Source organism: Hyperolius riggenbachi, chromosome 3 (assembly GCF_040937935.1).
Source record: "Hyperolius riggenbachi isolate aHypRig1 chromosome 3, aHypRig1.pri, whole genome shotgun sequence".
In the NCBI taxonomy this organism is placed as follows: domain Eukaryota; kingdom Metazoa; phylum Chordata; class Amphibia; order Anura; family Hyperoliidae; genus Hyperolius; species Hyperolius riggenbachi.
Genome location: NC_090648.1, coordinates 67,237,494 through 67,251,994, shown reverse-complemented (window position 1 = coordinate 67,251,994; position 14,501 = coordinate 67,237,494). Strand labels below are relative to the sequence as shown.

At 47.5% G+C, this 14,501-nt stretch overlaps 1 protein-coding gene across 1 annotated transcript in view; it reads left to right on the top strand.

The window, feature by feature from the left end:
- Positions 1–14,501, top strand: part of GCDH (glutaryl-CoA dehydrogenase) — a 57,821-nt gene that overhangs the window by 3,422 nt on the left and 39,898 nt on the right. The window contains exons 2-3 of the mRNA XM_068274303.1: positions 684–850; positions 7,299–7,406. Of these exons, the coding sequence (XP_068130404.1) occupies positions 7,307–7,406 (100 nt within the window). The 5' untranslated portion in view covers positions 684–850; positions 7,299–7,306. The remainder of the gene's footprint in view (positions 1–683; positions 851–7,298; positions 7,407–14,501) is intronic.

The window sequence follows — 14,501 nt, the reverse complement described above, 5'->3', positions numbered from 1 at the left end:
GTAGGCGTGGCTCCTCTCTGTTAACACGCCTGTAATTTTTTGCAACCACAGATCCCATTGAGCTAGAAGGGGGATTGTTCCCTCCAGGGGGGGTTATTAGTTGAGCAAGAGGGGGGATTGTTTCCTCGGGGGGGGGGGTTATTAGTTGAGCAACAGGGGGGATTGTTCCCTCCAGGGGGGGTTATTAGTTGAGCAAGAGGGGGGATTGATCCCTGGGGGGGGTTATTAGTTGAGCAAGAGGGGGGATTGTTCCCTCCAGGGGGGGGTTATTAGTTGAGCAAGAGGGGAGGGTTCTGTGTGAGAATAGGGTTTGGTTGGGTTGCATTTTCTGATACAGATAGGTTAAAGTCAATGGCTAGGTTGCACTTTCTGATAGCTATACGTATAAATAAGTGCAACCGGTTGCAAAATCTGATAAAGTTGCAAAAAATTTCACCACAGCGCCAATGACAGTGTCAAAACTTCTGCCTATCAAGGGTGCCCAAATTTCCTGCTTCCTCACGGCACACATTAGAACCACTGACCCCAGAGCTTCAAGACATTCTCTCCATTATGCCAGTGTGCCACCCACAGGCAGGCTTAAATATTTTTCACAAATACACCTTGCAATAGATTCACCCAAACTGTATGCCAATATGAAGACAGTGAGAGTTTATTAACAAAAATGGAATTTTCCCCTAAAGTTCGTTTACTTAGGAGCACAACCACTGAGAGATGCTGTCAGCTTCAGCTACCACACTAAACATGGAGTCCTTGTCTTGCCTCTGACGTCATCAGTGAGCGACTCACCAGCCGTCCAGCAGAGGCCGCTTGAGCTGTGTTTGATAACAGCAGAGAGGAGCAGGACGAGGTGAGCTGTGATGTTGTATGGCTGTGGCTGTATATCAGAGCTGTGTGTATGTGTGGACAGATAGAGTCATGCTGAGGCTGGAGTCAGGTGTACTGAGGTTTCTGTGCTCCTATAGCTGTCCTCAGTATGTGCTAATATCACATGGATCCTATGGCAGGTGCCAGTGCAGGGGGCTGGCTCAGGATTACACAACTGTGGAATACCAGCAGGTCACAGGAGACTCAGCCATACATGTGCTTCCACTGACAGGAGTTACAAGCATCTACTCAGCTCACAGGGAATGGGTAGAACTAAAGATGATCGATAATAACTTTCTCCCTAGTTAAAGTCAACCAGAGGTGAGAGTGAAAGGGAGGCTGCCATATTTATTTCCTTTTAAACAATACCAGTTGCCTGGCAGCGCTGCTGATCTGTTTGGTTGCAGAAGTGTTTGAATCACACCAGATACAAACATGCAGCTAATCTTGTCAGATCTGACAATAATGTCAGAAACCCCTGATCTGCTGCATGCTTGTTCAGGGTGTATGGCTAAACGTATTAGAGGATCAGCAGGACAGCCAGGCAACTGGCATTTCTTAAAAGGAAATAAATATGGCAGCCTCAGTCCTCTTGCTTCAAATTCCCTTTAAAGGATAAATGTTTCTCACTTCTGGTACATTTTTAACCTCCCCCCTTTGCTGTGATTCACAGGGGTAAAGCTTCTGTTTCTTACTAAAGTTCAATCCTAGTCAACTATACTGCTTGGAACTGAGACAATCAAATGCAGTAGCTACTGATTAGGGTTGGCTCAGTTCCAAGATATAATCTGTTTGAAGTAAACAGAGTCGCACTTCCCCAGTTAATCTTTGGTGACTGATAAAACCTCTGGGCTTTGGTGCTGATATGTTATAGCTGTTGTGCTCTGTGTAACTAAATGCTATGGTGTCTTGTCTACATGTATCTGTACATAACAGTACAGAATTTGAGTGTGCCACACTGGACTTTGTACCTGGCAGGTCATTGGCACCGCCGCTGCATTCATAGCACAGTATTAATTAGACTGGAGTTTGGCCTTTCAACAGCTCGAATGCAGTAAAGCAGAAAGAGAATTTAACATTTTATGTAATACACGGATTAGGTAACTAGTTACTCCCCAAATCACTTGAGTTGAGAGCAAATCCTGAGTTACTTAAAGGACAACTGAAGTGAGATGAATATTGAGGCTGCCATATTTATTTCATTTTAAACAATACCAGTTGCCTGGTAACGCTGCTGATCTATTTGGCTGCAGCAGTTTCTGAATCACACCAGAAACAAGCATGCTGCTGATCTTGTCAGATCTGACAATAATGACAGAAACAAGTGATCTGCTGCATGCTTGTTTAGGGTCTATGTCTAAAAGTATTAGAGGCAGAGGATCAGGACAGCTAGGCAACTGGTATTCATATGGCAGCCTTCATATCCCTCTTGCTTCAGTTATTTATACCCTAAGGGGTTCTGTAGAGGGTTTGAAAAAAAAAAAACCTGGGGCTTCAGTCGGCCCCCTGCAGCTGACCTGTCCTGTGCGTCCATTAGACAGCAATGTCTCTGCACTAGTCTGAGGTACTTGCGTATTGTACAATATGACATATTGCTGAAATCAGCTCAGCAATGCAACAGGGTGTCCTAATAAATAAAATACATAGAACGTATAGTATATATTTGAGCTCTTAAAGCAGACCTGAACTCAGAAATTCCTCTCAACTCTAAAATATATGCAGCAGCATAATAACATTTAAAGAAAAACATTTCTTTGTTACAGCTGATACAAATCTTGCAATAAATCTGCAGTATGTCTACTTCCTGCTTTCATGGAAGCAGACATATTGTTAAAGAGACTCTGAAGCGAGAATAAATCTCGCTTCAGAGCTCATACTTAGCAGGGGCACATGTGCCCCTGCTAAACCGCCGCTAAACGGGGTCCCTTCACCCCCAAACCCACCCCTCCAAGACTTGGTCGTAGTCTTGGTCGTAAATCTTCCCTTCCTGGAGGCAGGGCTAACGGCTGCAGCCCTGCCTCCAGTCGCGTCTATCAGACGCGCATTGCCGCCTCTCCCCCGCCCCTCTCAGTGAAGGAAGACTGAGAGGGGCGGGGCTGAGGCGGAGATACGCAGCTGACAGACGCGCGTGGGGCAGGGCTGCGGCGGTTAGCCCTGCCCCAATGCGGAAGCGCTGCCCCGCTTTACGGAGGGGATTTGGGGGTGAAGGGACCCCCGTTAAGCCGCGGGATAGCGGCGGTTTAGCAGGGGCACACATGCTTGCTATCTATGAGGTCTGAAGCGAGATTTATTCTCGCTTCAGACTCTCTTTAAAGGGAACCTAAACTGAAAAGGATATGGATTTTTTTTTTTTTAAATAATACCAGTTGCCTGACTCTCCTGCTGATCCTGTGTCTCTAATACTTTCAGCTACAGCCCCTAAACATGCATGCAGATCAGGTGCTCTGATTGAAGTCAGACTGGATTAGCTGCATGCTTGTTTCAGGTCTGTGATTCAGCCACTACTGCAGCTAAAGAGATCAGCAGGGCTGCCAGGCAACTGGTATTGTTTAACAGGAAACATCCACATCGCTCTCAGTTTAGGTTCCCTTTAACATCCTGTGCTTTCAAATGAGCTTATCTGCTGTGGCAGTCAGGTGATACAGGGGGAGAGATCAAATTACTACTAGTGATTAGTCACAGATGAGCGGGAATTAGACAGGCTAAACTCTCTGAATACATACAGGGTGCATTTTTCTATGTTTTTCTTTTGTCCTGTGCAAGAGTTCAGGTCCACTTTAAAAGTAGCCTAGTGACTCATGCTGGCAGTGATTAGAATATTTTGAGGTAAAACTTTGTCCTTTTAGTGAATGGACGTTTTGGTGGTTTTTGTTGTAGGATATGTAGTTTGCTGTTTACTGTGTATAGAAGGTGTAACATAGCACGGCTCCTTCCTGTGCTTAGACTTGTCACAGAGTTACCTCACAGTCCCTTTCAGTAGTGCTCTGATCTCATTGGCTGAAGGAAGGGGAGAGGCTCTGTATGGGTCATTCCATTGGTGGAACACTCACTTACCCTATTTAAAGAGACATGGAATGTTTGTGTGAGAGCTTAGGACATCTCTTGCTCTGTAAAGAAAAACAGCAGCTGACAGCTTTCCGTATGTAGTAAATAAAGGGAAATAACACTTAGTGGAGGGGAAACCTGCTTCTAAGCAAAAGTCATGTGTTTTTTTAGAATGTCTGTCAGAGTATTAAACATGAAACTCTAGAGAACTTTTGTTTGCCATAACTGATATGATTGCATTGATGTAGTAGTATTTAGTATTTATATAGCACCATCTTCCGCAGTGCTGTACAGGGTATATTGTCTTGTCACTAACTGTCCCTCAGAGGAGCGCACAATCTAATCCCTGCCATAGTCATACTGTATGTCTATGTATGGATTGTGTAGTGTATGTATCGTAGTCTAGGGTCAATTTAGGGGGAAGCCAATTAACTTATTTGTATGTTTTGGGGATGTGGGAGGAAACTGGAGTGCCTGGAAGAAACCCACGCAGACATGGGGAGTACAAACTCCGTGCACATAGTGCCCTGGCTGGGATTCGAACCAGGGGCCCAGCGCTGCAAGGTAAGAGAGCTATCCACTATGCCTCTGTGAACCAGTGGTAAACGACGAATCACTTTTAAAGTACTTGGCCAGAAGTCATTAAGGCTGCTTTCACAGTGGGGCACGTTAGAGCATTCTGTAACGCAGCCAGCCGCACAGCAATGAGAAATCAATGGGCTGTTCACAGTGCCCACGTTGTGTTACATTGTAACGCAGCAGGCAAAAACAAAGTGCCTGCGTGCTGCGCGTTATAATCGGCACATGCTCTGTGATGTTGGAGGAGGAGGTCTCCCCTCCTCCTCCTTGACCAGGCACATGGCTAATTAATATTCACTGCATGGTGTGACGTGCAGTGTTTACTTCCTGGAGCGCCGCTCTATGCGGCGATTGGCTGGTGGGACCACATGATGCCGCATGCGTCCAAGAGTACGCATCACGGCATCACAGGATGCATGAAGACCCGCTTGACGCGGCTCGATCTGAAGTCCAGCTTCTGCCCCACCATGCGTTGCGTTAGGTGCACGTTATGCGACCTTAACGTAGCATCTAACGCAACGTCTTAGTGGGAAAGAAGCCTAAAGGTCAATTGAAGTGAGAAGTATAGGGAGGCTGCCATATTTATTTCCAACAATACCAGTCAGCTGACAGCCCTGCTGATCTTTTTGGCTGCAGTAGTGTCTGAATAACACTTGAAACAAGCATGCAGCTAATCTTGTGAGATCTGACAATAATATCAAACACCTGATCTGCTGCATGCTTGTTCAGGTTTATTCCACTAGCAATCACAAACGCCAGCGATTGCGATTATTCATTAATTCTGTTATGCGATTGCGATTTTTCATTTGCATTGCATTATCACTGTAAAAAATCGCTCCAGAAAGCGATTGCGATTTCCAAATCGAATCACTATAGTAGAAAATACTTCTCATGATTTCTATGATAAAGTAACAACCCTAGCGATTAAAATTACTAGCGATTTTGCGATTCAGCTGTGTAATGGAAAAAGGCCCTTGGAGGCAGAGGATCAGCATAACAGCCAGGCAACTGGTATTGCTTAAAGGGAATACATATGGCAGCCTCCATATCCCTTTTTAGCTTGAGTTGCCCTTTAAACTAGCCACTTTGTGCAACACAGATGTCCAGTGCTGCAGGCTGCACTCTTCTCAGGGAGCTCTGTTTATGTTCTGCCGTCTTGTGATCTGAACAACAAAATGTTGCACAATGGAGCAGCAGCCGCACTGGGTCTGCGTCTAGATTTTTCAGCTGGACTGCTTCAGTGAATTTTTAGAAAAGGATGTTTGTTTGCAGAAGCCTCAGCTGACACAGAGAGGTAACGGAGGGGCACCCTGTGTACTGAGCAATCAGATGTAGCATGTAGAGCTGTGGCTTGATTTGGGCTTTGAATTTTCCAAGAGGAAATTCCCAACTAACACTGTGGGGTCTGCCTATGACTCAAGGCTAGCCCATAACTTCAACTTTGATTGGCCAATCACTGACCAATTTTACCAGCTACATGTAGTACAGTATCAGGGATATGGAAGCTGCCATACTTATTTCCTTTTTAAACCATACCAGTTGCCTGGCAGCGCTGCTGGTCTATTAGGCTGCAGTAGTGTCTAAATAACACCAGAAACAAGCATGCAGCTAATCTTGTCAGACCTGATCTGCTGCATGCTTGTTCAGGGTCTATGGCTAAAAGCATTAGATGCAGATGATCAGTAGGATAGCCAGGCAATATGCAATGTTTAACCAGCCGGGCGGTATGGACGAGCTGAGCTCGTCCATTACCGCCGGAGGCTGCCGCTCAGGCCCTGCTGGGCCGATTCTGATGAAATAAAAAGCAGCACACGCAGCCGGCATTTTGCCAGCCGCGTGTGCTACTTGATCGCCACTGCAGCGCGGCGATCCGCCGCGTGCAGCGGCGATCCGCCGCCTGCAGCGGCGTAAGAGGGTCCCCCCAGCCGCCGGAGCCCAGCGCAGCCGGAACAAATAGTTCCGGCCAGCGCTAAGGGCTGGATCGGAGGCAGCTGACGACAGGACGCCGGCTGATGTCCATGGCGACGAGGTAAGCAAAACAACGAAGGCTGCTCATTGCAGCCTTCCTTGTTAATTCTGATCGCCGGAGGCCATCGGAATTACACGTCAGGAGCGCCCTCTAGTGTGCTTTCATGCAGCCAACTTTCAGTTGGCTGCATGAAATAGTTTTTTTTTTATTAAAAAAAACTCCTCCCGCAGCCGCCCTGGAGATCTCAGAACGCCAGGGTGGTTAAAATGTTGTTGGGTGACTTGGCAGGGCTGAGGCTGTACAGACGAGTTGCTAGCTAGTGCTGTTATATTTGTGTGTGTGTAGGGGGGGCGGGGCAACAGAGCAGTGTGGGTGTGACATTACGCGGAAGTGGGGTATGCTTTCGGCCAAAGCAACCCGGCGGTCAGATTGCTGACAGGTAGGGGGCGGGGGTGCTGTACGTATACTGGATTCCCGGCAGGGGCGGTTGTTATCAGGCACCTTGGCCGAGTTTCTTGTAGTACAGGGCTGGACAGTGGTTGGGAAGTCTTTTGGTGAGCGATTGGATACATGACTATATACTCTGTAAAGCACTGCAGAAGTTGTCAGCACTGTATAAATACATAATAAATGGAGTTTGCCCGGTTACTTTCACTATGCCTGCTTTTTAGATTCTTTAGTTGGTTGAAGCTTGGTGTACAAGTGTATCTGTATGTATGTATGTATGTATGTATGTATGTGTGTGTGTGTGTGTATAGATACATAGATAGATACAGTATATTCTGGTTTTTTTTTTTGTTTTTTTTTTATTGTTTATAACTGGATACTCTCCTTCCAGACACCAGGATGTCGCTAGCAGTAAGCTCCTTATGCCTGTTAAGGGCAGCAAGGCGTGGAATCCATGTGTGTGCTGTGAGGACGCAGGGCACTGCCGCCCAGCACAAAGGTGAGGATCGCCATCTTAGCTGGTCACACGCTATCAGATCTTGCTCAGATGTACAGTGCTCTCTGCTGCTGTCCTGCACTTTTTCATAGACTTAAGTCTGAAGCCAAAGCCGGATACCTACCTAAAGAGAGGGAAGGCTCTGGGTCCTATAGAGCCTTCTGGTTCTCATCACGGGCCCCTCGTTCCTTCACAGGCTCTTCTGTTCATAACTCCAGCCGTGGAAGACTTTGGAAGTCTTTGGAAGCTTCCTGAAGACAAGCGGCTCCAGGGGTGGACTGACAACTCATAGCGCCCCAGGGCAATAGGAGATTATGGGGCCCCCATACCAGTGTTTGCCACCTTTCACGTTATTTTTTTACAGACTAAGATATAATAATTTACTGACAACAGATATTTTATACTGATAAAAACCCCTGCGCCGAAAAATGGGTGTGGTCAAGCAACAGAATGTGGGCGTGGTCATGGGTAGGGCAAAATATACATGACCTTAGCAGTGATGTAAAAGGTCTGCTGGGGAAGTTTGAACTCTGCCATAGTGTTTCCCCAAAATACATGTAATCTGACAGCATTTCACCAAAAATCCATGCAATTTGTCAGAGGTTCCTCCAAAATACAGATAATATGGCAGTCGTTCCCCCAAAATAGACGTAATCTGGCAGCAGCGGTTCCCCCAAATACACATAATTTGGCAGCGGCTCCCCAAAATATGCGTAATCTGCCAGCGGATCACCGAAAATACATGTAATCTGGCAGCAGTGGTTCCCCCAAAATACACATAATCTGGAAGGAGCGGTTCCCCCATTATACACAATCTGGCAGCGGATCCCCAAAAATACACATAATCTGGCAGCTGTTTCCCAAAATACTTTTAATCTGGCAGCAGCAGTTCCCCCAAAATAGGTGCCCCTAGTATAGGTAACCAGGTCAAAAGGTATCCCCAGTGCAGGTATCCAGGTCTATAGGTGTCCCCAGTATAAGTAGCCAGGTCGATAGGTGTCCCCAGTATAAGTAGCCAGGTCTATAGGTGTAGCCAAGATTATAGGTGTCCCCAGAATAGGTAGCCAGGTCTACAGGTGTCCCCAGTACAGATAGCCAGGTCTATAGTTGTCTTCTGTATAGATAGCCAGGTCTATAGGTGTCCCCAGTATATGTAGCCAGGTGGATAGGTGTCCCCAATATATGTAGCCAGGTCTATCGGTGTCCCCGGTATATGTAGCCAGGTCTATAGGTTTCCCCAGTATATGTAGCCAGGTCTGTAGGTGTCCCCAGTACATGTAGCCAGGTCTATAGGTGTCCCCAGTATATGTAGCAAGGTGTATAGGTAGCCCCAGTATAGCCAGGTCTATAGGTGTCCCCAGTATATGTAGCCAGCTGTATAGGTGTCCCCAGTATTTGTAGCCAGGTATATATGTGTCCCCAGTATATGTAGCAAGGTGTATAGTTGTCCCAAGTATATGTAGCCAGCTATATAGGTGTCCCCAGTATTTGTAGCCAGGTGTATAGGTGGCCCCAGTATATGTATCAAGGTGTATAGGTGCCCCAGTATAGCCAGGTCTATAGGTGTCCCTAGTATATGTAGCCAGGTCTATAGGTGTCCCCAGTATATGTAGCCAGCTGTATAGATGTTCCCAGTATTTGTAGCCAGGTGTATAGGTGTCCCCAGTATATGTAGCAAGGTGTATAGGTGCCCCTAGTAGAGCCAGGTCTATAGGTGCCCCCAGTATATGTAGCCAGCTGTATAGGTGTCCCCAGTATTTGTAGCCAGGTGTATAGGTATCCCCAGTATATGTAGCAAGGTGTATAGGTGCCCCCAGTATAGCCAGGTCTATAGGTGTCCCCAGTATATGTAGCGAGGTGTGTAGGTGTCCCCATTATATGTAGCAAGGTGTATAGGTGCCCCCAGTATAGCCAGGTCTGTAGGTGTCCCCAGGAGGGGAGGCAGCCAGTGAAAGGGAGCTGTGGGCAGAGCGATGGGGAAGTCCCCCCCCCCCCCCCTTCCCTCACATTGGGGCCCCCCTTCCTGGCTTTCCCCTCTGGAATATTGAAGTGTCGGTGCAGCGGCTGACAGCAGGCGGGGACTTACCGCTGTACAGCCACTGGAGGGAGCTGTGATCTGTGCGCCGCTAGTCTGGTCTTGAGTAGACCAGACTAGCGGCGCACAGATCAGCGCTTCCAAAGCACAGCCAAGGCAGAAGAGAGCAGTAATCTTCTTCAGACGTGACAGATTGATTTTGGACGACGGTTATGCACCACCACCAGTCAAAGGTGCTTGTGGCCTGAGCCGAGAGGCTGAACTGCCTGACAAGTGAGGAGTTTAGTCTACGTCCGTAGAAAAGAGACCTCATAATGGGACAGGTACAGGTTGGTGCATGTAGGCATGGGAGGTCCAGTTCTCTGTTCTACCACCAGAGGGCAAGAAGGCAGAGTTTCTGAACAGTTTTGACTTGCGGTTCCTGACTAAATAACTGTTGCCCAACATGATTGTCAGTGATTGTTTAGAATTCAGTGTTCCCCAACCCTGTCCTCAAGGCCCACCAACAGTGCATGTTCTGTGGAAATCCACACAGGTAGTTACTCAGCTCTGCTGAGACACTACCTCTACATGTGGGTTTGGTATGGCTGTGTAAAACTTAAAGCTATAGGCTTGCTATACACCAGTGGTTCTGGATGCTTGCTTGGCTTAACCAGGGCGAAAAGGGATAATTTGCATATTTAGTAGTAGTGCATTGTGGGTAGGGCTGAACGATTTTCGGTTTAAAGCCGAAAATCGCGATCAGGGGCTTGACGATCTTCAGATCGTCAAAGTTTCGGTTTTGCTGCGATTTTTGGAGCCGCTGGTACCTACTCCTCTCCCGGCCCCCTCCTTCTCTCCTGGCCCCCTCCTCCAGCAAGTTCTTATCCCGTTTGGCTTCACCGCATTAGACTGCTGCGCGGTGAGCCGTGGTGAACAAGCAGCGAGTGTTGCCGAGTATTGCGGGGCCTGAATCAGGAAGTGTGACATCACTTCCTGGCGCCCACCGTTACCAAGCAACACTCGCTGCCTGTTCACCGCGGCTCACCGCGCGACACTCTAATGCGGTGAAGCCGAATGGGATCAGAACTCGCTGGAGGAGGGGGCCAGGAGAGAAGGAGGGGGCCGGGAGAGAAGCAGGTACCATCGTGAGGGGGATCTGCCTAGATACACTAAAAGGAAGGGGGGGGGGGGGGGGGGAGTGTATCTGCCTATACTAAAGGGGGGATCTGGCTATATATGCTAAAGAGGGGGGATCAGGCTATATACATTAAGCGGGGGAAGGGGGGGGGGACTGCCTATATACACACTAAAGGGGATCTACACTAAAGGGAAGTGGGGAAGTGTGTTTGCCTATACTAAAGGGGAGATATGGCAATATAAGCTAAAGTGGGGGATCTGCCTATACTAAAGGGGGATCTAGCTATATACATTAACCACTTGCCGACCAGGGGATTTTACACTGATCGGTGCTGCGTGGGCTCTACAGCCCGCAGCACCGATCAGGAGTGCAGCAGGGCGATCAGACTACCCCCTTTTTTCCCCACTAGGGGGATGTCCTGCTGGGGGGGTCTGATCGCCGCCGGCTGCAGTTGCTTAGCGGGGGGGGGCTCTTCAAAGCCCCCCTCCGCAGCGCTTTCAGCCCTCTCGCCAGCTCCCTCCCTCTTCCTTCCCCTGTGTGCTGCGCAGGACGGATTTCCGTCCTGCGCATTGAAGGATAGGCTTCAGCCTATCATATGCCGGCGATCCCCGGCCAATCAGAGGCCGGGGATCGCCGATCTGCCTTACGGCGCTGCTGCGCAGCAGCGCCGTATGATGTAAACAGCGGGGATTTCTTCCCCGCCTGTTTACATTTTGCCGGCGAGCCGCCATCGGCGGCTCTCCGGCTGTTCACGGAGACACCCTCCGTGAACTGACATGGAAAGGCCGCTCGATCGAGCGGCCGTTTCCATGGTAACCCGCAGACGACCAGTTTACGCCAATCGGCGTTAGCTGGTCGTCAAGAGGTTAAGGGGACGGACTGCCTATGTACACTAAAGGGGTGATCTGGCTAAAGGGAGGGGGAAGAATCTGCCTATATACACTAAGGGGGGGGGGGGAATCTGGCTATATATACACACTAAAGGGGGAATCTAGCAATATACACTTAAGGGGGATCAGCCTATATACACTAAAGGTGTGTGCGACTGTGTATGTGTGGGGGGAGGCGGGGGGATCTGGTTACACTAAAGGGGATCAGGATGGCTACCCTGTACTGCGGCACCATACACTGGCTACCCTGTACTGCGATACCGACACTGGCTAACCTGCACTGCAACACCTATAGCTGGCTTATCTGTACTGGGGCACCTATAGTTAGCTAACCTTTACAGGGGAACCTATAGCTGGCTAAACTATACTGGGGGGATTGTGAATTTAGTGCTAAAGCTCGATTTGAAGAAAATCGTAAAAAAATCGAAATCGCAATTTTTGAGAGAAAAATCGCAATTTCAATTTTTTTCTAAAATCGTGCAGCCTTAATTGTGGGTAACCACAAATGTTGACTTACAACTGAATTATTGCAAATTTCCTTCTGTTTTAAGAAGGCACTCTGGTTTAGATGACCTTTTTGTAATGATCGCTGTACAAATATGCTGCTCGGCTACCTGCCAAACAACCTGTTCTGTTTTATGAAGAGGGGAAGACAAATTGGAAGCACCCAGGTGTAACAATGGTCTTTATTTGTCTGTGAAAAACGATTTCTAATGACGTCCTGAATGACACCGGCAGACCGCTGTACACACACAAGAGACAGTCACTAATGATTTAGTCTTTCTGTTTGTATAAGGCCAATTTCACAAGCAATAAAAAGCCAGCAACAAATCACTTCTGTATAGTAGTTCCTCTCAGGGATTCTCTGCAGCCTACATTTCTCTATAGGAAGCACCAGCCACCAGCAAATACCTCTATTAGCTTTTCGGAGCTGAATCAGCTAGTGTCTATACCCATGGATGGATGTTTCGTTTGTCCACCCCAAGTCCAACTTTCTTGCAGCTCCCCTTTCTTTTCCTTGTGTAGCCCTCTCTTCCATGTCTAACCTTCATGTACATCAGCCCCTTCAGTTATATACAGGTCCCTTGGGCAGCAGCTCCCTATGTCCAAATCTTGCTTTTTATTTGCAGTTTCCATATTCCATTTGTAGCCTCTTCTTCCATATGCAGCAATCCCTATTCCATGTTCATAGACAGCTGCCGCCCAAGGCCCGGGCCTCAGTGGCTTTTCCAGAAATCTGGCCCTGACTATACCTTCCTACAGAAAATAATTTACAGTAGAAATTCTAGCTTTTAATTCCCGTGTGGCATGGACTTGATGTCCCATTTGGACATTGGACTGAAGTCTGAATTAATGAATCATTTTTAGTGCACAATCTTCACTTATTATTGTAGATTAACCTCCCTGGCGGGATGGAGCAGCCTAACTCGTCCAGGAAAAAATAGCTGAAACCGTTATGGATAAGTCAGGCTTGTCCAGCAGTCCTAAGGCAGGGTTCCGTTTTTCGCATTCACATTTGTATGCTCTGAAAAACATACAGACAAAAAATTTGCACAAGAACTCAAATTTATATGCAAAAAAAAATGCAAATTTTCTGCCAAAGATCTGAAGTCAAGGGAGTTGTGGCCTGATAGAGAGGGAAAACTTACATTTACATTTCTTTATTGAAATGATTTTGTTTGAAACTTTTATTATACTTAAAATACCATTGTCGCAAAAAAATTTGAAATTCTAATTACATGTAAACACATGCTGATAAGAAGTATGTTTCTTCCAGAGTAAAATGAGCTATACATTACACTACCATGGACAAGGTCTCCTCCTGCCTATCAGCCATCTCCTCCTGGATGTCTGCTAGGTTCCTGAAACTAAACCTAGACAAAACGGAATTTATGATCTTCCCACCCCGGCCATCCACGAACCTCCCAGATGTGCATGTCACTGTTAACCACACTACCATTCGCCCTACCTCTCAAGCCCGCTGTCTGGGTGTCACCCTGGACTCCACACTCTCCTTCACTTCCCACATCCAAAACCTCACAAAGTCCTGCAACTTCCACCTTCGTAACATCTGTAAGATTCGCCCTTTCCTGACCTCTGCCACCACCAAACTCCTCATCCATGCCCTCATAATTTCCCGCCTTGACTACTGCAATGCCCTGCTGTCTGGTCTCCCTATGACCCGAACAGCCCCACTGCAGTCCATCATGAATGCGGCAGCCAGAATTATCCACTGCTCCCATCGCTCCACCACGGCAGATCCCCTCCTAGAATCCCTCCACTGGCTTCCTATCCAGTCCAGAATCAGATTCAAGATACTGTGTCTGACCTACAAATCTGTCCACAAAACCTGTCCAACCTACATTTCCGATCTTACTCAGAGGTACACACCTAGCCGCTCACTCCGCTCTTCCAATGAACTTCGCCTAACCACCCCCCTCATCACCCAGTCCCATGCACGCCTCCAGGACTTCTCAAGAGCTGCTCCAACACTATGGAACTCCCTACCTCCACCCATTAGGGCAGCCCCCTCCTTCAACATCTTCAAGAAAGCCCTCAAAACTCACCTTTTCACTCTGGCCTACTACCCCTCACAAGTGCTCTAAACCTACAGCTGAACTCTGGTCCCCTACCATTCGTGTCCTTACCTCTCCCTCTAGATTGTAAGCCTTTGGGCAGGGTCCTCCTCCTTTTGTGTCCTACCTGATCTGGCACCTCCATTACTGTGAACCCATGCCATGCATTTGAGTGAACCTAACTTGCCTAATCTCCATGCTTCATCCAGCGACTAAGCATTACATTGTACTAATACTGTGCTGTGTGATCTGGTTTTCTTGTATTCCTGTATTGTCATATTGCTGTATGTCACCCCTAAATATTGTCTGTAATCTAAATTAATGTTCAGCGCTGCGTAATATGTTGGCGCTTTATAAATACAATAAATAATAATAATAATAATAATAATACATTACTTTTCTCCTATTTTGCCCTGTCACTTACAGTAGTTAGTATAAATCTGATGGAACTGATAGGTTTTTGACTAGTCCATCTCC